Below are 24,544 nucleotides of genomic sequence, written 5' to 3'. Positions count from 1 at the left end.
ATTATTTTATATTCTATTATAATGTATTCTGTTCAAAATCAAATTCATTCTATTCAAAATGTGAATTTCGGAAGGCAGTTATATTCTTTCTAGTTTATTCTATTCTATTGGCTTTCTATACTATTCTATTTTAATCTTTGATTCTCTCTTTTAATCTTTGCTGTTCTATTCTTTGATATTGTTTTCTATTCTTTTCTAATCTATTCTAATTTATTCTATTCCTTTATTTTCTGTTATATTTTGCTCTGTTTTACTCTACTATTTTCTGTTCTATTCTTTGATTTTATAGTCTAATCTTTTCTATTCTATTCTAATTGATTCTATTCTTTTCTATTATAATTTATTATATTCTTTTCTATTTTATTCTTTGATATTCTATTCTAATATTTTCTATTCTAATGGATTCCATTCTTTTCTATTCCTTATTTTCTATTCTATTTTGTTCTGTTTTACTCTATTATTTTCTATTCTATTGTATTCTTTTCTATTCTTTGATATTCTATTCTAATATTTTCTATTCTATTGTAATGGATTCTATTATTTTCTATTCCTTTATTTTCTATTCTATTTTGTTCTGTTTTGCTCTATTATTTTCTATTGTATTCTGTTCTATTCTTTTATTTTCAATTCTGTTATTTTTTTCCTCTATTTTCCTCTATTCTTTTCAGTTCTATTCTTTTATTTTCTATTATATTCTTTTCTATTTATTTATTTTCCATTCTATTTTATTCTATTCTTGTCTTCAAATTCAAATTGTTTTTCAAATTTGAATTTGTTTTCTAATGTGTTTTTGAATGTGTATTCGAATCGATTCAAATTTTGGCCAAATTTCGTTTACTTATTTCAGATTAATTTAAATTTGTTACTATTGTAACTTGGAATTCGGATACATCAGAATCTCCAAAAAATGGTAAATTAGTCCAAATTTTGATTTGGAACAAAATGAACTGCACATGTTTAATCATGAGTTTTCCAGAAAAGGGTACCAGTTCTAGATCTAGAGACTGTACACTTTCATTAGGGGCTAAATCACACTTTGCCAGTCTTCTGCGAGCATATTTTGTCATGCATTAACCTGTGTTGCATTAAGACAGGCAATTAATTTTAAATAGGTTGCCAATGCACCAGAATGGACAAAAAAATTACATGCAGCATTATTTCAGATACTTCAAGAAAAGCGGGTGCGCTGTCTCTTAACAATTCCAAAGTGCAATTGTGCATACAATATACTGTAACTATATCAAACCATATTATTTTATTAGGAAATAATAGTGCAAACTCAATACATCAAGTAATCTAAAAAAAAATATTAAAATTGAAAACCAAATATAAACACAAATAAAATTGTGCGATATACTTAAAAAGCATTCAAACATTAACGCAAAAGCAACATATGTATTCCTGCACTTGAATAAATAAAAATGTAGTGAAAAGGAAAAAGAAAAGAAAAGCTGCTGGCACATGTAATAAGATACAACCAACCTCACAAAATACAAATCAAAAACTACAAAACTAATCAATCAAAAGTGACAGTCCAACAAAATAGTGCTCCTATAACAAAAGTCCAAAATATGTGTAAAATAGTGCTTCCAGAAGATCCCAAAGGAAGAAGTGCCCACCAATCCAATATCATTGAAGGAAAAAAGAACACCTCGGAGGTGTAAGGTGGATGCTTACCAGAATCATTTGGCTTTAAAATAAGGAAAAAGCCAACAGCGCTTTAGGGAATAGCCCCAAGCCAATCCTTAGCTGATGATGGAATGCTGTTACGACCCTGGATTCTGCTCACACTCCACTCCGAAGTTCATTCCTTGGATGTGGTGTATATATTTTCACTTTTCTGGCAAAAAAGTATTTTTTGCAAGGATTGAAGGAAACTACCTGTTGATCTTGCCAGAAAGGCAATGCCTTTGTCCACTCATGTGAGCTGAGAATGAGCTGTTTTTCTCCTTTGGGGCAGAAAAAAAGGAGGAACATCTGCTGGGAAACAAACTGTCCCCTGGATTAATTATACCTTCCAATTTGTTTTTCCCACCACTCTTGTAGGCTTCAGTCAGTGTTAATTTCATTATAGTTTTCATCAGCTGCATGTTTTCAGTGATGAAAACCAATATTAGTTTTAGGGCAGAATATCCACTTTTGCATTTTCAGGAATTCTTGGCTATCCCAGGGCTCCCTTTGGTTCCTGCCAAGAGGCTATCTGCATGAGGAAGTGCCTGAGCTGGGGAAAGGCTGTCATCTAGTGGAATTGCATTACATGCTGATTTTTGAATCCCACACTTTGAGTGCATATTATCTTTGTTTTTATGAGAGCTAATAGACCACTACACCTAGTCGGTGATACTGTTTCTTTCTCCTTTATCTTTTACATATGTGTACAATATTTCTGGCTGTTATCTTTGACATAATACACTTTAATTTTTATTTCACAATAAAACCTCAATCTATCCCTCTTACATTGTAGTCTAGTAAAACTATTTACATGATGTTCAGAAAGCCTGTGCAATATTTTTGACTGTTGTCTTTGAAATAATTTTTATTTTGTGAAAAACAAACTGCCTTATTGCTTCCTTTTACACTAACCCAGTCAAGCTGCTTACATATTTTCCAGCCACTGTGTAATATGACAGGCTATTGTCTCTGTGGTACTAAACAAAAAGATCACAAACTATGCTTTGCAACTGTTTTCCCATCGCATAGCAACATGTATGAAGTTGGGGGCCTTAACCTAATAGGTGGCAATATGCCAATACTGAAACTTTGCAGCATTAACAATCCTTACATGGGTCTAAGCAGCAGTGGCAACAAGAGGGGGGGGGGGGTTTGATCTTTTATTAGTAAGAAGCAGCAGAATTTAAACAAAATAAATGATCTGCTATTACGAGTGTAGTAAACCTACTCCAGGAAATGTGGTATCTGCAATAGGAGTGTAGTAGTTCTCTAAGAGCCAAGCCTGATTCATAGTTACATTGTTGTTAAGGTTGAAGAAAGACACCAGTGCATCCAGTTTGATGCATGTGTGTCTATGTTGCTACCAATTTCCATATCCTTGTATATCCCTGTGTTCACTGAGAAACACATTTAAAGTTTTTTTTGAATGTATCTATACTCCCTGCTGACACCACTAATTGTGAAGGGAGTTTCACATCTTTACCGCTCTAATAGTAAAGAACCCCTTTACATTTTAGTTTAAGGTTGAACTAATGTCCAACTTCATTGTGTGGCAGTGTGTCTTCTTTAGAGACGTAAGATTAAATAGTTTTTTCCCAATGATGCAGTCACCATTTAGAGATTTGCATATTGCGATCATATTCCCTTTTCAGCACCTCTTCTCCAGAGAGAATAGGTTTAACCCTACCAAATACATCAGTAGAAATGGGGGGTTTAATCATACTCCCAGTAGCTGCAGCTGCTGGGAGTGTGTGTGTGTATCTGATAAGTCTACTGCCAGCTGTCAAATGAAAGCTATTGGGTGGCTGATCGCTTCCACGCCCCCTGTAATGGTATTTCCCCCTTTATGTGCCAAGGACTGGCATGGCGGGTGCTGGTGTAGGTGGAGAGCAGGGAACATCTGTTTGCTATTCTCACATTCTTCTTGCTAACCTGGAAGCTATATCTAAAACATTCATTCTAGGTCCCTGTGTCACTTTCCCCAGCCGGTATGACTAGGGAAACATCTAATGCAGTGTGATCTGCACTGCATTAGATTCATTAGAGGACAGGTGAGATATCAGGTGCCTTTTGGACCTCTTGTGTCTCATTAAAGGTAACCTGTGACCAAAAAATCATCACATGGGGGGGGGGACTGTCGCCTATGTGATTAAAAAAAGAACAAAATTAAAGTTTCACCCAAGAACTTACAATCCCCCTAAAAAATTTTGAAGCCTCCCATACCCACATACACACATATACAAACGTAAATGCACACGAGGGCACCTACCCACAAAAACATCAACTGTGCTACATATATTACATATTGCCACATACATCAGATTGAGAGCAATAATTCTAGCACCAGAGCAACTCTAAACTGATGACCTGTACAGATTTTTAAAGCATCAGCAATTTAAGTTTTAACATGTTGGTATCTATTTATTCAGTGCAACCTCATATTTTATATGTTACAAAAAATTGGGTAATTTATTGCATTTCTGTACCCTAAAATCAACTTTTGGCATATTTATTACTGAAAGTTTGTTTATTGTGCTAATGTTCTATGACATAAAAAATTGGAATAACCACTATTCTATTTTCTAGCATATTGTTAAAATCTATGGTGCACACCCTGGTCCACAAAAAACAGTTAAGGTAAATAGAATAAATTTATAAAAGTCCATAGCGTCCACAATCATAAAATTAGTCCATATAGGATTATGCACCAAGTTGGCAGCTCCACCAGAGACTGGAATAGATCTCTTCTGTAATGACAAGAAAAAGCACAAGGGGGCACCTCTAAGTGCAGTATAAAAAAAAACCTTTATTAAAACCATCAATGTTGCACTCACATTGGTACAGGTAGAGCACTTGTAGTCATAAATAGGCCTCAGCATGCGGATCCAGGAGCGATGTGAAGGATGGGCACCAAGCAGAGGCGAGCAAAGGACTGCTGAATGGGATCATGACAGACACGGAGCCGGAAGTGGAACGGAAGCCAGAACGGAACCACCCTGGGACACACGACGGGACGTGATGTCAGTGGCAGGAGGATCATGGGCCTGGGTAAACTAGGTGACGTGTTTCAAAGCACCAATCAGCTCCTTTGTCAAACCTAATTGGCCGTGGGTGCAGTGCTCCAATTTATTGGTACTGGGACTAGATTGGGCGAGGCTGGGGGTGGTACCAATCACTGAGAATGATCAGAAGGAACTATCACCTCCAAACCGAGCTCAAATGTGAACAATGTACAAAAACGGGGGAGGTCCCAGCTGTCACAAAATTGGAACAATCCCCACCCACAAACTGGCTTATACATAGTAATGGCACTACCCAAAGCTATAATAACACAATATTAACTACACATTACGATTCTCCCATGGAAATGAGTAAACATACAATTATAAAACCGATAATGATTATAAAATTGTTATATGGAACAGCACAATGGAAGTGCAAAGAAACAAACAGAGGGCGTACCGGTCTAGTGCATTACCTAAATTATATTTATTGATAAAAGTAGTGGATACTGATATACTCACAAATGACAATAGTATAAAAGCTCATCATAAAGAACAGCAATGTCCAGTCCACCTGATTTGGTACTATATCAGGCGGACTGGACATTGCTGTTCTTTATGATGAGCTTTTATACTGTTGTTGTTTGTGAGTATATCACTATCCGCTACTTTTATCAATAAATGCACTAGGCCGGTACGCCCTCTATTTGTTTCTTTGCATCTAGTGTTCTGGACTTTCCCTGTCCTTTGAGGGCAGCAAGGCGGGCAACATCCAGGATTTCCAAAAGAACAAAATGAAACCAGCGCTCAAATCTTCATGCAGACTAAGGAGATTCTGAATGCCAAACGTGGAGGCGCAGCCCATCATTGATCGGGAAATCTAGGTGATGGATGGTGAACAAAAACAAACAAGGGTGCACTCCCATCGTGCATTAACGTGGTACACCATGTATTTATTGAAAAATTATAAATACTCACAAACCAAAAGGGATAAAAACAGAACAGGTGATCCGTCAGGACAGTCCAATGGATTCAAACACCTTGTAGGGGATAGGCTAACGCGTTTCGGGAGACGAACCCCCTTCCTCAGAGCCCTTTTGGTTTGTGAGTATTTATAATTTTTCAATAAATACGTGGTGTACCACGTTAATGCACGATGGGAGTGCGCCCTTGTTTGTTTTTGTTCATCATCCAGGATTTGTCATATGGATCCATAGTTACCGTATTTTTCGCTTCATAAAACGCACCTGACCATAAGACATGCCTAGGTTTTAGAGGTGAAAAAAAAGAAAAAATATTCTGAACCAATGGACTGCAGACATAGTAGAGAAAATGACCAGAGACTGCAGACACAGTACAGGAGATGACCAGAGACTGCAGACCTACTACAGGAGATAACCAGAGACTGCAGACATAGTACAGGAGATGATCAGAGACTGCAGACACAGTACAGGAGATGACCAGAGACTGCAGACAGTACAGGAGATGATCAGAGACTGAGGACATAGTACAGGGGATGACCAGAAACTGCGGACACAGTACAGATGACCAGAGACTGCAGACACAGTACAGGAGATGACCAGAGACTGCAGACACAGTACAGGAGATGACCAGAGACTGCGGACACAGTACAGGGGATGACCAAGAGACTGCAGACAGTACAGGGAATAACCAGAGACTGCAGACAGTACAGGGGATGACCAAGAGACTGCAGACAGTACAGGGGATGACCAAGAGACTGCAGACAGTACAGGAGATGACCAAGAGACTGTCACAGCTGGGTGTCCACACTAAAGATGCCGGTGCGGGAAGACTGTACAGAGCTGGACCGAGGAACAGGTAATGTTCTCCTGCAGAGAAGAGCTGAGCGGCCGGCCTGGTATTCTGACACGGTGGTGGCTGTGGAAATACCAGAATGGCCATTCCATATTCGCTCCATAAGACGCACTGACACTTTCCCCCCTTTTTTTTGGGGAAAAAAGTGCATCTTATGGAGCGAAAAATACGGTACATTGAGTTCACCCCCAAGTGCAGATGTATTTTGTGTTTACTATCTGAAGCACAACGGAAGTATCTGTAGCATAATGTGAATAAGGGTATACTAAAATTGATCCTGCTACCTGAATAGAATTGTTCTTGATTTCCCTGCTGGGAAGGGCTTGTGAAATGATACTAATTTTAATTTCCTTATGAATAGAGGATACTATTTATTAGTAGATGTAATTAAATTGTATTACTGACTGGATTGTTAACGGTTTCCCTACTAGGAAAAATTATTATTTATAAATTGTATTGATTTCAGTTTCCTCATTAAGACCCCTGGGGACCAATGTATCTAATATGTAAATCCAGTAAGTCTCTTGTTTACATAATTTTTTGAACCATTCAGCAGAGGGATAAGATTTTGAAATCCCCTCAATGACCCATAACCTTAGGCCTTCAGTACTTTTTCCATGTTGCTCTTTAAAGTGCCTGGGGACACTGTTTCTCAACTCCCTCCTCCACGAATCGGCGATGTTCGCCAAATCGTTCCCTCAATAACTCACAGGGACATGTTAGACAACAAACAACACATTCTGAAGAACAATTATAAAAAGACTTGATGTCATATGTTTTCCCTTCTATGATAAATTGTTTTGGGCCATGTTTAACAAAGTTACACGTTAAACAAAAAGGCTTTTTTGCAGTAATACATCCTTTTAAGAGAACAAACATGGAGAGTGTTTGGAACAATGTCTCTGTTCTCTTCAGTATGCTAGGTGCAATCTTATTTTTGATATTGGGGGCCTTTCTATACACCATTTTTGGTACCTGAGTAATAACAGAGGTAAGATGTGGATCCCCAAGTAGGATGGACCAATGTTTTTTAAAGATTTGTTCCATCCAGTTATGCTGACAGTGGAATTGTGTGACGAAACAGACTGATGTACGTGTCAGAGGGGCAGATTTGTGTTTTAAACGTGTGCAAAAACCGTAAAAAGTATTCTGGCAGCAAAAGTGTTAATATTTGTAGTCGTACATCATAACTGAGGTCCTCCAGCCCCCTTATTAGTTGTGTTGTTCCTCTCTGGATCCTCTCCAGTTCAAAGACATCCTTCCTAAAGATCGGTCACCAAAACTGGACTGCATACTGAAGATGTAGCTGAACCAGGGTTTTGCAAGGTGGTAGAATTAAATTAAGTATTTGTGGGGTACTGTATCAAATGCTTTAGCAAAAGCTGGATACAATACATCCAGAGGACTTCCTCTATTTAAATTACTGCACGGGTCCTCATAGAATGGTAAAGGGCTGGTCTAGCAAAAACAATATTTAAGAAATCCATGTTGATTACTAGTAATTATACTATTTTCATTAGCAAATTCTGGATATGGTCACTTATCATTCATTCCAATACTTTACATACCATTGATTTTAGTCTGACTGGTCTGAAGTGTCTAGGTATGCAGTATATCTGTGTGCTGTGGCTGGATTGATAAATCCCAACGGTCAAGGAATTGCAGACATGCCTGGCATCTGCTCTGTATGATCCTATCACCATTTTGCCATGCAGAACCTTCTGTCCAAGAATATCGCTAACTTTTAATTTTACTATGAAAGTAGTGGGGTGATAGTGCAAGGTGTTTTTGATGCACACTGGTTTTACACTTTTTTATTTCTTTTGAAACTAGAATTTTGTAAGCAACTCCAAAAACAGAAGGTCAGCAAAATTTGTATGCTGCACTTCAAATCACGCCAAAATTGAAGTTCCAATCAAGTACAAAAACATATATTCCCAATACATATTTCCCAATATATATACAGTAACTGCTGTCATAAACGAAACCACAAACTAAAATAAAAAAAAAATTATTAGAAAAATTAAAAATTAAGGCAAGTAAGAACCATTGCTGCTAGGGGTATCTGCAAGCAACCACTCTTCTATCATAGCTCTGACTCCACTGTTTTGCTTAGCTTACTCGAGAAACACATAAAAATTAAAGGCACGGGGTAACAAAGAGAATCAGCAGGTTTGAAGAAACACATACAGTGCTCAGCCTTTACATGTTTAATCCTAAGCCCCCTTATGGAATTGTTCACTGTAATGTACTACACATGCACCATAAAGATTCACTTGCACTTAACCACTTAAGGCCCGCCCACAGTACATGTACTGCTGCAGGGTAGGCCCGCTGTGCAAAGTCACATATATATACACGATTCGCGCTCCCATGGCATTCGCGGGCCGAGGGGGGGCGCGAGCGCGCCCCCACTGACTCGCGGGTGTCCTGATTTGATCCCCAAGGGATCAATCATTTGATTTAGACTAGCGATGTCTGGTCTAAGTGGTATGATCGATCCCTGTCCTATCCTGTCCTGTGTTGATAGTTACACAGGACAGGAAATGATGACATCTTCTCTCCCTGGACACATTCCCTCCTAGAGAGATAAGAAAGAACACCAACTGTGAGTAAAAACAGCACACAAATCCAGTTAGAACACTTTAGGACACATTTAACCTCTTGATCGCTCCCCCAGTTAACCCCTTCACTGCCCTGTCACCAGTGTCATTAGTACAGTGTACAGATTCTTTGCTGATCATTGTATTAGTGTCACTGGCAACTTCAGATAGTGTTAGCATCAGTTAGCGCCCCTGATTGGCAGGAACACGCTCACATACACAATAAACCTCCATTGCTAGTATAGTGGCTGAACGGATCAATATCTTTGAGCAGATCAGCACTATACCAGCGTTCACATTAGTATAGCGTCCCCAAAAACGCAGTGTTAGCGGGATCAGCCCCAGCACCTGTGTTTAGCCCCTATGCTTACTCCACCTTCTGCAAACACTGCTCTTTTTCTCGTGAATCGCACTAGGTACATATGAATTTAGCGGCCAAAATGTCCAACAAAAGGTACACTAGTGAAGAGGCCTACAGGATTCTGAGCATGTCAGGTGAGAGTGAAGGGGAAGACTCCCTGACACAATCAGCCTCAGAATATGAACCTGTAGACAGCAGCGGCACCCTGACAGATAGCTTAGATGATGGAGAAGAGGTCCCTGCTAAGGTCAGGTGTACCTGACCCCATTCCCAGGTTGCTGAGGTGGTACAAATGCATGATGACTCTCATATGCAGCAGAGTGCCAGTACTAGTGCCGCTCTACCTTTTGGTGAACTGACAAACACCAGCGGCCTAGTATATCCTGGTCTTTCACATGCCAGCACTGCAGTATCACTTGGTGACGTGGTGAGTCCCGTAAATGTAGTACAAGTTGGTGCGGTGGCGAGCACAAGTAGTGTCCCGCAGCCACCAAGAATTTGCACGCAGGCCTGTAGAGCCATTAGTGTCCTTCCGGATGTGCTTGCAAATCCTGATTGGCAGCCCACAAATTCTGCAGCACCGTATTTCCCCTATTCACTGCCCAACCCAGAATTCAGGTGGAAACAGGAAATTTAACTACTCCCCTTGATTTTTTGGAGCTGTTTTTCACAGAAGATCTGTATGCATTGATTGTGGATCAAAGCAATTTATATGCACAACAGTTAAATTCAAATTCAAAGCTTGCCAGACCATTTGCATGGAAACCCATTACGGTTTCCAAATATAAAGTTTTTTTGGGCCTAACCCTTAACATGGGCATTACTAAAGAAAATTAATTGCATTTATATTGGTCCACAGACCCGATTCATCATATGCCTGTGTTCTCTGCTACCATGGCCAGGCATAGATATGAGAATATAATGTGTTTTATGCACTTCAAGGACAATACACTCTGTCGTCCTCGGGGTGACCCTGAATTTGACTGGCTCCACAAAATTCGGCCCCTCATATATCACCGTAACAAAAAATTTGCAGATGTCTATACTCCCCAGAAAAACATCTGCGTTGATGGGTCCCTCATTATTTTTTCTGCCTGCCTTGCATTCAAACAATTTATCCCCAGCAAGCATGCCAGATATGGGGTCAAGATATATAAGACCTGTGAGAGGGCAACAGGCTATACATATAAGTTTCGGATTTATGAGGGAAACAATAGTCACGTGGAGCCCCCCAGATGCCCAGACTACATGGGGAGCAGTGGCAATATAGTTTTAGACTTGGTGTCATCCTTTTTCAATATGGGGTACCACTTATACATGGACAATTTTTATTCAGGCGTGCCACTATTTAGACATTTGTACAATCTTGAAATTGGCGCATGTGCACCATGAGACCTAATCACTGGGGCTTCCCCCAACGGCTTGTAAATACCCGCATTAGAAAGGGGGAAAAAGCCTGCTTGAGAAATGAGGAATTGCTCACAGTGAAGTGGAAGGACAAACGAGATGCTTTTATCCTGTCTTCCATTCATGCAGACATGACCATCCAAATTGCCACGGCAGCTGGTGTTGTTGAGAAGCCCCTCTGTGTCCATGATTATAACCTTAACATGGGAGGGGTGGACTTCAATGACCAGATGATGAAGCCGTACTTAGTTTCCCGAAAAGCCAGACGTTGGTACAAAAAAGTGTCTATTTATTTCAATTGGCTCTATATAACGCTTTTGTTCTTTACAAAGCAACTGGATGAAGTGGATGTTTCCTGAAATTCCAGGAAGAGATAATCATGGTCCTTTTGTATCCAGAAGGTGCTATGGCCCAAACCCCCAACCCAGATGCAGTTAGCCAGCTGCATGAGAAGCATTTTCCCGATGCCATTCCTGGTACCCTAACCCAAAAGGCACCCCAAAAAAGATGTTGTGTCTGTAGCAGACATGGAATTAGGTGTGAAACCCACTTTTTTTGTTCCTCCTGTCCTGACCAACTTTGTCTCTGCCTCAAGGACTGCTTCCTTCACTACCACACACTAGTGGAGTATTAGTATAGGGTACAGCACGGCACAGTTCAGGGCATATATTTACACAGGGTCTCAAAAGATGTTAGGTAGTCAGGAAACTGGAGAGACCCTACAATCTGTTTTTAAAAAGTTAAAGTTTAAAAATAAAAAGTACAAATCCCTCCCAAAATTTAAAATTTTAAAAAACCAAAATAGTTATTGCTTTTTTTGTTGTTGTCATTGTTGTTGTTCTACTGTTACACTTTTACTGTTTTATTGTTGCTCTTTTATTGTTAATCACTGCTGTTTTATTTGCAGGAATGTCATTAAACTGCAGTATCTACTTGTTTATTATGACAGCAACAAGAACTTGCTCTCAGAATATACATAAATAGGTGTGGGCAGCGCTGTTGGATGAGATTTTTCATCCACAGTTTAAAAAAGAGCATATATGACAAAGCACGGCGGCCTTTGGTGGGCAGTGAGTGGATGACCCCTATGCTTCGGCATATATATTTAATAATATTTGTTGCCACATTTTATGTATGCCCACCGAAGTGTGTGGATACAGGGAGGTATATTCTAATGGCAGATATTTCTTCCCACAGGCTACCTAAAAAAAAAAAAAGAACATAGCATTTACACCCAACAAGGACCAGCGACGTAATGGTACATCACTGGACTTTTGGTGATAGGCTTTCATGTAAAAGCAATCCTAGTGGCTAATTAGCTGCAGGATTGCTTTACATGCAGCGGGGGAAGATTCCCCCCTCTCCGCTGCCTTCCACGACCTTCTCGGGCAGTCCCGTGCCATCGGGGAAACCTGAGAATGCAGCCGATGTTTCTGCCAGCTGACCATAGAGCTGATTGGAGCCTGGAATGGTGCCAATCATATCTATAGCCTAAGAAATCGGAAGCTACGAGCATTTCATCACTTCAGTTTTACAGGATATAAACAGCGCCATTTGTAGATTGGGAAAGCATCTGTTTACACCGATCTTGGTGAGATTAGATAATGTAAGGGCAGAGGAGATATCTAGAGTCTGATAGACCCCATATTTCTAAAAAAAGAATATATGACAATGCCCATTGAAGTTATAGGGGATATTTGAATTCCCTGTGATAGCATTAAAAGTGATAAAAAAACATTTAAGGGACAGTGTAAAAATAATTTACAAAATCAAAATAACTTTTTAAAAAAAGTACCCTCACCCCCCATGCGTGCGTGAGCGTTGACCCCGTGCCAGTATGTAAACAGTGGTTGCACCATGCATGTGAGGTATCGTCACAAACGTCAGATCAAGGGCAATAATTCTACCACTAGACTTAAATTTTAGCACCTCAAGAAATGTGATAGGCAGTCAGAAAGCTGTGTAAATTCCATTATCTATGCCATAGTGTGTAGATGCTATAACTTTCACACAAAGCAATCAATATACACTTAATGGGATTTTTTTAACCAAAAACATGTAACAAAATACATTTTGGCCTAAATTTATGGCAAAAGTTGAGTTTTTTGGATATTTTTAATGACAGAAATGAGAAAATATAGTTTTTTTTCCATTTTTAGGTCTTTTTTTGTTTATAGCGCAAAAAATAAAAAGTGCATAGGTGATCAAATGCCACCGAAAGAAAGCTCTATTTGTGTGAAAGAAAGGACATACTGTACGTTTCGCTTGGGTACAGCTTTGCTTGATTGTGCAATTGTCAGTTAAACTAGCGCAGCTCTGTATAGCCAAAAATGGTGTAAATTGCAATATCTATACCATAGTTTGTAGACGTTATAACTTTCACACAAAGCAATCAATATACACTTATTGGGATTTTTTTTTACCAAAGACATGTAGCAGAATACATTTTGACCTGAAATTATAACTAACTTTGAGTTTACTATATTTTTTATAGCCGAAAGTAAAAAATAGCGGTTTTTTTCAAAATTTTTGTTTGGTCCTTTTTTGTTTATAGCACGAAAAATAAAAAGCACACAGGTGATCAAATACCACCAAAAGAAAACTCTATTTGTGTGAAAAAAGGACATAAATTTCATTTATTTACAGCATTGCATGACCGCACAATTGGCAGTTAAATTAGCACACTGCTGTATAGCAAATAATGACGTAAATTGCAGTATCTCTACCATAGTTTGTAGATGCTATAACTTTCACACAAAGCATTCAATATACACTTATTGGGATTTTCGGTCTTTTTTTGTTTATAAAAAAAATAAAAAGTGCACAGGTGATCAAATACCACCAAAAGAAAGCTCTATCTGTGTGAAAAAAAGGACATAAATTTTGTTTGGGTACAGCATTGCATGACTGCGCAATTACCAGTTGAAATAGCAAAAAAGGCCTGGTCAGGAAGGGGGGTAAATCCTCAGGGTGGCAAGTGGTTAATGTTTGGTGAATATCAATTACTGTATTAATGCCAGGAAAAATAGAAACAAAAACATTACCTTTTACTGAGTGACACCTGCACCCGGGGCCATACTGGGGCATGGTTAGTCCCGGTATAGTGGATCTTGCTGAATATACTGTATGTCTTGATGTCATTGACCATTAATTTTTATTAATTTTAGTGTTTCACATAGCTAAGTGTGGTTAAAGTTTCACTTTTGAAAACTCAAACTGTCATTTTAGATATTGACTCAGGTAAATTAGTGAGGACTGGATTGTCTACAAAACAGTTTTTATGTCAGTGAAAGAACAGTGGTGTGCATTGACATCTGAGGAGTCACTTGCAGAGTTTCCTAACATGTGAACAGTTTATGATAGTATCTGCAGTATGTGAATAGTAACAGTGATTTTCAGATAAAGTCAGCTCCCCTGCTGCAGAGGAACTGAATGGAAACATTTGAAAGCAAAAAACATTTTCCCCAAACCAGTGCTACTTTTATATAGACATATAGAATAAAATATCAGTGGTTAACCCACACCTATTTAACCACGTTGTCTCACAGTAAGCCTCAAACTCTTTTTTTTGCAGTAAGGTTTCCCACTTTTGAAAGGTCCTAAATATGGACACTCTTTCTTATCTATTATTACATCTGCTACACAAATATTCCCACATACCATTTTTCAGTTGACATTTCTTATAATTAAGTTTGTTTGGGTGGTGGATAAAATAACAATGGCAACTGAAAATGATCTATCCTGACTTGATTTGCCCTTTATCTGGACCCCCCTTTAACTTGTCCTCTTGTCCCTAGAGATCTTGGATAATTCTTGCACCCCTGGAAGTTTTTAACCAGCCCAAGACACTTAATTTCTTTATTTGACAATGCCAAGGTTGGGTCTGGTATTAGAATATACAACATAGCTGGTTTCTAAAGAAAATACTAATCCCTCAAAGTTGCTTCTTGGTCTAACTGCGTTCTCAGCGCATGTGAAGCCCCATTTGGATAACTTTGGACTTTTTCTTTCAAATCATATTGTATATACATATAAGAACTTTTATGCTTCACTAAATACTAGTGCTACTCTACCAAAAATAATGGACTTATACATCTCATTTATATGTGGCATTTAGTTTTTTTGCCATCTTATGACAAGTTATTGTCACTGGAAGATCATTGCAGCACAGTATTGATTGAAGGCATGGACATTGATATCATAATCCTCGCATTTGCAATGAAAAGGGCTTCTATTATTCAGCAGATCTCTTTATAGGTATATGCCGATGCATACATATTTGAAATTTTGCAAGCTCACTGAGAACCATTGGATGTCATGAGCTTTGTGTCTGTTCAGGACACTTATACCTGGAAATAGGAAAACAGGTGAGAACTGTTTGATGTTGTTACTAGCAACAGATTTGTACACCACATTCTGGATATATGTCAATTCTGCAAGTTTAGTATGGACTGTATGACTTTGCCATCTAGTGAAAAGTTGAGTGGAGTGTAGGTGTGGGCATTGACATTGCTTGCACTTGTAGTTAAAAATGCCCTTTTAACCAGCAAACTTTTTAAAGATATTTGTTAATAAATACATATTAGAAGTCTTCAAACTTCAAGTAAGAACTGTGTGATATTGTTACTAGGAGTGTGTTTGTTTGTGTGTCATACTTACACTGAGAATATCTATGCATTAGTTATGAGAACCCCAGTGAGAGCTATATGACATTGTTACTAGCAACATTATAATTATGCTTGCAAATACTGTAGGTCTGCACTGACATCAAAACATTTTTGTACCGATCAACAAAATGTCTGATGGGCATACTTTTCAAAATATATAGATCAGTAGCTTTTGAAGTTCACTTATAATTGTATTATGATGTCATTAACAATGGTTCCTTCAATTCAATCACACTTGGAAACACACTTTATATCAAGTGTATTAAAGAAATTCTATCTACATTTGTGCAAAAAATATAGCCAGTAAAATACAAATCCAGATTTTTAATGTTTTTTTTATCATGATTTTTAAATATATATAACATTTTGAGTATTTGTATTAATAAATATGTTTAGCTTTTAAAGCAATTCTGATTTCAGTTTTTGCTGTTTATTTCTGTAATTTCTTTTATGTTATTACTATTTTTTGTTCATGTGGTGGTTTGTTGAGTCTATTTAACCACTTACCCTCCTAAGGATTTACCCCCCTTCCTGACCAGGTTATTTTTTGTGTTACAGAGCTGCGTTTTTTTAACTGACAATTGCGTGGTCATGCAATTAAATTTACGTCCTTTTTCCCACGAATTGAGCTTTCTTTTGTTGGTATTTGATCACCTGTGCGGTTATTTTTTGTACTATAAAAAAAAAGACCGATCTCTTGAATGAACGGTTGATCTTTTGAATAAACCAATCCTGATGGCCTTTAATTTCCTCTCCACGCTCCCTACCTCATGCCATAACCTCCTAGAAGCATATATTACGGTGACAAAGATGCAACGCATGTGACCAACTACAGGCCCATATCGTTACTAAACATCGATGTAAAACTGTACACCAAGGTTCTGTCCAATCGCATGCTTCCCGTCCTGTCTTCTCTCATAAATCTAGATCAGGTGGGTTTTGTCCCTGGACGAGAAGCCAGAGATAAAACCATCTGATAAACAAAGTGATTTTTTCCTCTCTCTGGATGCCGAGAAGGCTTTAGACAGGGTGGCTTGGGACTACATGGAGGCGGTTCCTAAACATATTGGCATACAAGACCACATGCTAAATTTCATCATGGCCCTTTATTCTATTCTGAAAGCTCGGGTACGTGTGAATGATCACCTGTCGGAAGCCTTCTCCCTCCAAAATGGCACGTGTTAAGGGTATCCACTCTCTCCACTACTATTCGTTCTGACGCTTGAGCCTCTTCTTTGCAGATTTTGCTCTAATCAGGACATTAGGGGTATTTCAGTAGCGGGTCAGGAGTACAAGATTGCCGCCTACGCAGACGACATTTTACTCTTCCTTTCATAACCTTGTACTACCCTGCTCAATCTCCTTAACGATTTTGCGCACTTCCAGAAACTTTTGAATGTGAAAACTAACTTCTCCAAATTGTATGCATTAAATGTCTCTCTTTCAGCAGAATTGGTGTCCTTCTGCCAATCCCACTTTCCTTTCACCTGGAAAATGGTTGCTATCACATATCTGGGCATCCAACTTCCTGAGACCTCTCCGGAATACATACAAAAAACATTCTTCCAGTTATCCGCACAATTCAGTCAGACTTTCAGAAATGGCACCTACCCTTTTTCTCATGGTTTGGGAGGGCAGCCATATTGAAGATGAACATACTTCCTCATCTTCTCTACCTCTTTCAAACCCTCCCTATCCATTTGCCTCCCGCTGTCTCTGTTCTCAATTCCTACGGAGTCAAACACCCACGCATTTCCTTTTCTCAATTGGTGCTCCCTAAAACTAGAGGGAGGATTGGACTCCCAGACCTCCAAAAATACTACCAGGCCTGCCACCTCTCCAGAATCATCGACTGGAATGTCCACTCAGCTACTAAGGCTTGGGTGAATTTGGAGGATTCCCTCTCGCAAATTTCCATTGCATCGCTCCCCTGGCTTCAAGCAAAACATATTCCCCACACTCTCTCCTCTCATCCACTCATCGGCCCAACACTAAAGATCTTTCATTCTGCATGTAAGACACACTCTGTATCCTCAATCCCTAGCCCATTAACCTCTATAGACATGCATCCTGACTTTCCCCCAGATATGCAGAGTGCCTTCCTGGGTGGACAATGGCCCCACAAACACATGCGAGCTAGACTCTTCTTTCATAAAGGTCAGGTGATGACCTACCCACCCAATCAATGAGGGATCAGGCCTTTCCTTTTTGGACATATCTGCAGATACGACACTTTCTTCAGACTCCGGCAAACCTCCCTAAATGGAATAGACCCCTTACCACTCTCGAATCCATCTGCTCCAAAGCCACACCTCAAAGGCATCCTATATCAACCACGTATCAACTAATGTTTGAGAATGAAGCCCCTCAAGCACTCTCTGCCTGCATGGGAAAAAGATTTTGACTTAGAATTGACAGCATCAGATTGGCAGCATATCTTTTCATACGTTCATAAAGGCTCAGTTAATGTTACCACTCAGGAGAATGGCTACAAACTTCTCTCACACTGGTATAGGAACCCCTCGAGGAATCACCGGTTCAACGCATCAGTCCCCGATAAATGCTGTAGATGTGCTGAGGAGGGGGGTATACTCCTCCATGTCTGGTGGACATGCTCTTCTATCCAACCTTTCTGGAAGGCTGTCCCATCATATCACATCCTCAATCTCAACTCTCCCTCTTGAATATACCATGGCCCAATTTCTTCTCCATCACACCCCCCTCTCCAGGCGTCTATATCGTAAATCGCTGGTGATGCATATGATAAATGCTGCCAGACTATGTATCATGGTTCTATGGAAATCTCACCATCGGTGCGGGACTAGCTTACCCGCATAGGAAGAATTGCGGATATGGAAGAACTAATCACAACAGCTCAAGATGCCCCCTCTAAATTCTCTCATGTCTGGTCCTGCTGGACCCACTTCCAAACCACTTCAGAATACAAAAGCCTTACGGGTACCCAGCAAGCGACCCTAGGTTGATCATCACACGGATGCATCCACCGAACAACTTTGTGTCTCTCCCCCCTCGTGATTCAACACCTCTTGCACACCGCTATAGGCATTGTGCTGCATCAAGACTTGTTTGGTATTGATCCTGTTCAGACCTTCCATAATAAAAACCCATATACTCTTCGTAACCCAGAATGTCAACATTACATATTATCCCCCTTGCCCTCCCTACCCTTCTGTCCCCTACACACTTCCCTCACCTCATACTTCTCCTACACCTGCATACTTCCCCCCTTCTCTACACCCCCCCAATTATTTGACCCTACCTTTTGTCTCTGACTCTCCACTGATTTATATGATAATTCCTGCCTTTCCTTTTGATCACGACCTTCCTCTTGCCCCACAACTACATCTTTGTACACAGGTCTCTGCAGACTGCCACCAGCCACTCTCTTCTCCCCATACCCTCCATTACAGCTTACATGGAAAACTGCCCCTCAATGGGGCAGCCATCCACAGCAATGTGCCCAAGCTGACAGGGAGGAAGACTGTTAGTAAACAAAACAGTCTTCCTCCCTGTCGGAGATGCTTGGTAAATACCAGGCGCTGGTAGGTAATTATTGTCCGGGATCTGGTGATTGACAGCTGCAGCCGTAAATGGCGGCGCGTGGCTCGCGCATGCCCCTTACCCGGAAATGCAAAATCACATATACGGTATATACAAGATTTTGCGCACCCCTGCAATTGTAGGAAGCAGGCTGCTCCATATCCTAAATATTATGAGTATGAAACCTTGGTGACATTTGACCAGTACAGAATAGAATTTGCCCCTTTCTTTGGACCTGTTGGATAGTACGAAGAGAAACAGACTTGTTTACGATGCTGAATAAGTAAGAATACTTTATTAAATATAACATAGATACCTTGTAAAATGTAAAATAATTATTTTGGTACTTACCTCCTAATATTATTACATTGTAATTACAAGGTTTATATGATCACAGTTGGCAAATTTGTATATGAAAAAATGTTTGTAAAGTAATGTTATAATATCTTTTATTTTTCATAACCCTTTTCTTGCTTCCTCCATAATTGACTTTTTGCATGCTTGAAAACAAGTTTCCAGCATCTAACAATGTCCATAATATAACAGAAGTATCCTCCTGAACCACTCCCATCAAAATGCCAAAATAAATAGCAAATATGTACATTAAAAGCTATTTATATCTGTTTGTTTTTGGATGCACCATTTGGAATTAAAAATAATGTTCCATATGGACATAAACCTACAGCGGGAGTCAGTTTTTTCTGAAAGTATCTTTTCTCTTAGTATATGCTAAACACAATAGGATTCATGCAGAAAAGTTTGTTCAAAGATTTGTATGTGGATTTTAACAAAATCTTTGCATGAGAATATGAGAGGCCATGCAACTGTTAGACTTTCCATACTGTCAACCTGGAATAGTAAATCTTTTGCAACTATTTTGCATTCAAGAATTAACAAAAGAAGATTTTACATTAATTTAGCTTTGCAAAGAAAATAATTTTTTGTTATATTAATTTTTTTGTGCTTTTGTTGCAAGTCCTAAAGGTAGTATTAATAATGGTGTAAATACTGCATGCTACCATCTCTACTATCATACAAACTATAGATGAAAAACATTTTAATATTTTTAATACTAATGCCAAAACAGTAGCAATAGTATAAATGGCAATCCTTTTGATGATTATTAATTCAGCTGTTTTTTACAATGAAAATACACAGCTATTTACCTGTTATTTTGCTCAACAGTGTGGATTGCAGTAGTCATACTACTATTCCTGCCAATGCTAAATGTACTAATCACAAGTGTTTTAGTTTTTTGGGCTCACATGGATGAGGTTTCCATGGTGAATATAATAATTCTTAATTAGTTATGCATTTCCACACCATTGATCTATTCCAATTTTTGGACAGAAGGGTGGAAAATCCTAAAAAAAGCTCTACTGCAAAAAGACCAAGGCATTTTTCACAAAAAATAAGTTCAATGACAACATTTTTACTAGAATGTGTGTGTGCCTAGTATAATCTTTTGGCTGGTCATGACCTGATCAATAAATTGTAGCTGATCTGCTGCGAATTTCTGTGCACATTCATCAAACCGGCATATTACATATATTTGCATCAAGCCCTTTCTACTTTGATCCAATACTAGTCCTTCCTTTATGAATTTCCTTTCATTTAGAATATGTTGTTTCAAAGGGAAATTTTTAAATGTTCCTTGGAAGGAATTTTCATAATCTATTACAGGTTTTGCTGTACATATAGTCAAAAAAAGAAATCACATGAACACAAAGTCTAGTAAAATGCAGTTTTACTAAGGAATTTTATCTTGACTGGTGTTATCATTTAGGCACAACATTAGTCAACTAGAAAAGCTACAATTTCTGGGGAAATTGTGTGAAGTGTTCTTGCCTCCACCAGTAGTCTACAACTGGAGTGGGTGGAGTAACTGGGTGGAGTGGCTTGTCACTCTGCTGCCTGCTCACACACCTGGGTTCCTATGGCAACTCACTCTACAGCAAGGGCAGAGAAGAGCGGTTAAAAACAAACTGCTCCAACTTGCTCACTTCACTGGCGGTTGCCATCTTCAAACATTTGTATTTTAAAAATTATAAATCCTACACCAAAGAGCTTTATATTGTGGGAATCACAAGAGCCAGACCTACATTTTGATGCATAGTATGTCTCTGAAATATTAAAAATGAAGGCACAGTCGCAGTTTAGAGATTGCCCTTCAAATTTGAGGTGGCTAGAGTGGAGTTCGAATGAATGTCAATGGGCGGCGTGAGTTGCAAACAAATGGTCATATTGTGAAAACTATCAGGACTATGGCTTAGCCGTGGACATTTTTAGTGGCACCAGGGATAGCCGAATGTTATATATATAAGATTTGTGTAGATGGGCTTGAAAATGAGGAAGTGATGGCAGTTTAGAAATCATGTCCTGATTTTTCAGCTCACACTCTAGCTTTTGTCAGCTCCCACTCTAGTTTTGAACATTCCGCCATTCATTCCTATGGGATCAATTTCACCACAAAAACGCCGATATTTCGTGAACCATTCGGTGAAACGTTCCACAAAGTAATAGCACACCATTCGGGAACAATCCGCACGTTTTGGTATATTACTGTCTATGTAGTGTAAAAACTGTGGGAGGAGTTAGGGTCGAAATTTGGCTATAATAATAAGAATGTATATGTGAGATAACAGTAAGTGGTCTTGCCATGCAAGAACACTTAATTATATTAATATTTAGATTCACTATAGCATCATAATTTTCACTAACAGTTATGAGGGTGGTACCCTATAATAATGCCTATATATAAATCATTTAATATATGACATCTGTGCATTATAACTAGCATTTTATTTTACACCAAAACAAAGGATAGTTTATGTTCATATCCAAGATACACAAGTGAAAAGCAGAGCCCTGTTGATTTGACCTGAAATATATAAACCAGTAGTTTTTAAGATTTTATATTTGCAATAAGTAATACAATAAAGGAAACAGAATATTAAAAGAAAACCCAGTATATTTTTTATTACATAGCTCATCTCTTAGTCTTCTTTCTTGTCTGTTGTACTAGGAGCTTCATCGTTGATATTCAAATTATCCTGATTTTCTGTAATATGAGACACCAACAGGTTCTCTTCATTTTCCTTTTGCTGTAACATATGCATGTAAAATTTTTGATGCTCTAGGTATGTTGTAAAGAGCTTCGCATATTCTGGATGCTTCAGGAAAAAGTTTTTGAACTCCTCTGAAACACATACAAAGAAAGCTGACAAAATGTTTCAGTTATCATCATGCCAAATAAAAACTGCTGTTGTAAGGTACTCTGTACATATTTTTTGTTTACACTTTGGATAGAATGGTGAATGTTTAGACTCCCTGTTGAATTATATAATTATATGAATTCTTTCCATTCACTAGGCAGATACTGTGAGGAACTATTAGAACCTCTGTAAGTTTTTTGCTTTTGTTCCCTTACTTTCTATGTGGTTCCCAACTCATAAAAACTCTATGAATACAACTTAACCACATGCCGCCCAGCCACTGTATAAATACAGCGGCAGGGCGGCACGGCTGGGCAAAAGCACGTTTTAAAACGTGTGTTTTAAAAACAGGTAGGGGGCGACCCGCCAATCACAGCTGCGGATGTCAGTTGTTACCGGCTATGTCCCGGCGATCGGCGGCAATCGCTGACAGAGAGCACAGCTGCAGTAGCTGTGCCTTCTGTCAGTTCCCTGACAGCTCCAGGACACGCTGATCGGGACAGAAGAGTTTCTCTCTCCCGATCAGTGATGTTCCCTGCAGTACACCCCCCCGCCCCCTAGTAAAACACTCCCCTCACACAATTAACCCTTTCCCTGAATAATAAACTTAACCCCTTCCTCCCCAGTGCCATTAGTACAGTGTCAGTGGTTTTTTTTTGCACTGATCACTGTATTGGTGTCACTAGGGATGTCAGTGACCCCAAGTCAGTACCCCCCAATGTCAGAATGTCCGTCGAAGTCCCTCCATAAGTCGCTGATCGCCACCATAAGTCGCTGATCGCCGCCATAAGTCGCTGATCGCCGCCATTATTAGTATAAAAAAAACCTAAAAATCCCAGTATCTTTCCCGCCATTTGTAAACGCTATAACTTTCACGTAAACCATTTAATTTACACGTATTGGGTTTTTTTTTTAGCATAGACATGTCGCAGAATGCATTTTGACAGAAATTTATGACTAAATTTGATTTTTAAATTTTTTTTTACTGGACATGTTTTATAGCAAAAAGTCCAAAATATTGTTTTTTTTCCTTAAAATTGTCAGCCTTTTTTTTTTTAAAGCAAAAAATAAAAACCGCACAGGCGATCAAATACCACCGAAAGAAAGCTCAATTTGTGGGAAAAAAAAGGATATAAATTTCATTTATGTACCGTATTGCATGACCGCGCAATTGTCCGTTAAAATAGCGCAGCGCTGTATAGCAAAAAAATGGCGTAAATTGCAGTATCTATACCATAGTTTGTAGACGCTATAACTTTCACACAAAGCAATCAATATACACTTATTGGGATTTTTTTTTACCAAAAAAATGTAGCAGAATACATTTTGGCCTAAATTTATAACCAACTTTGAGTTTACTATATATTTTTTATAGCTGAAAGTAAAAAATATCGTTTTTCTTCAACATTTTTGGCCTTTTGTTTATAGCGTGAAAAATAAAAAGCGCACAGGTGATCAAATACCACCAAAAGAAAGCTCTATTTGTGTGAAAAAAAGGACTTAAATTTCGTTTGGGTGCAGCATTGCCTAACCGCACAATTATCAGTTGAATTAGTGCAGCGCCGAGTAGCAAAAAGAGGCCTGGTCATTAAGGGGGGTAAATCCTCTGGAGGTCAAGTGGTTAATAATCACTTGATGTGTTCACTGTGTCCATACAATTCAGACTACTTCTCAATCCACCACTCATCTGGCACCAAAAGCCAGAGCCAATATTGTACTGAAAATGTCCCAAGTATCCCATATAGTACAAATATTTTATTTATTTGTTTGAGGTATAGCGCCGTCATTTTACACAACGCTTTACATATATATTGTACATTTACATCAGTCCCTAACCCTCAAGGTACAATCTAAGGTCCCTAACTTACATCCATACATACACATACTAGGACCAATTTAGACAGGATCCAGTTAACCTACCAGCATGTCTTTGGAGTGTGGAAAGAAACCGGAGTACCCGGAGAAAACCCATGCAGGCTGGGATTCAAAACAACGACCCCAGTACTGCCAGGCAGAAGTGCTAACCATTTAGCCACTGTGCTGCTCAAATAATTTTTATTAATGGATTCTAGTTCAGATTTAATTTTAGTAAGCTTGCTTTCTATTTGCATATAGATGCTCTATCAGTTATTTGCAAAATAATGTTGGAGTTCTAATAATAACTATGAACACAGAAATGCTCAGGACTACAGAAGAAACTCTTATACAGTAGTTTAACCAT

General features: G+C 38.8%; 1 protein-coding gene across 2 annotated transcripts in view; it reads right to left on the bottom strand.

The window, feature by feature from the left end:
* Window positions 1-19,388: 19,388 nt before the first annotated feature.
* The window catches only part of LPCAT2 (lysophosphatidylcholine acyltransferase 2), a 428,744-nt gene continuing 423,588 nt past the window's right edge, over window positions 19,389-24,544 (bottom strand). Inside the window, exon 15 of one of the 2 annotated variants that reach the window (XM_089692556.1) lies at window positions 19,389-22,328. In XM_089692556.1, the coding sequence (XP_089548682.1) occupies window positions 22,105-22,328 (224 nt within the window). In that variant the 3' untranslated portion in view covers window positions 19,389-22,104. The remainder of the gene's footprint in view (window positions 22,329-24,544) is intronic. The other variant, XM_089692557.1, reaches the window with a different exon arrangement.

Source organism: Staurois parvus, unplaced genomic scaffold (genome assembly GCF_062004578.1).
Source record: "Staurois parvus isolate SC_StPar_1 unplaced genomic scaffold, SC_StPar_1.0 ptg000594l, whole genome shotgun sequence".
Lineage (NCBI taxonomy): Eukaryota > Metazoa > Chordata > Amphibia > Anura > Ranidae > Staurois > Staurois parvus.
Note: the sequence above shows the minus strand (reverse complement) of the source record. Positions and strands in the feature narration are given on the sequence as shown.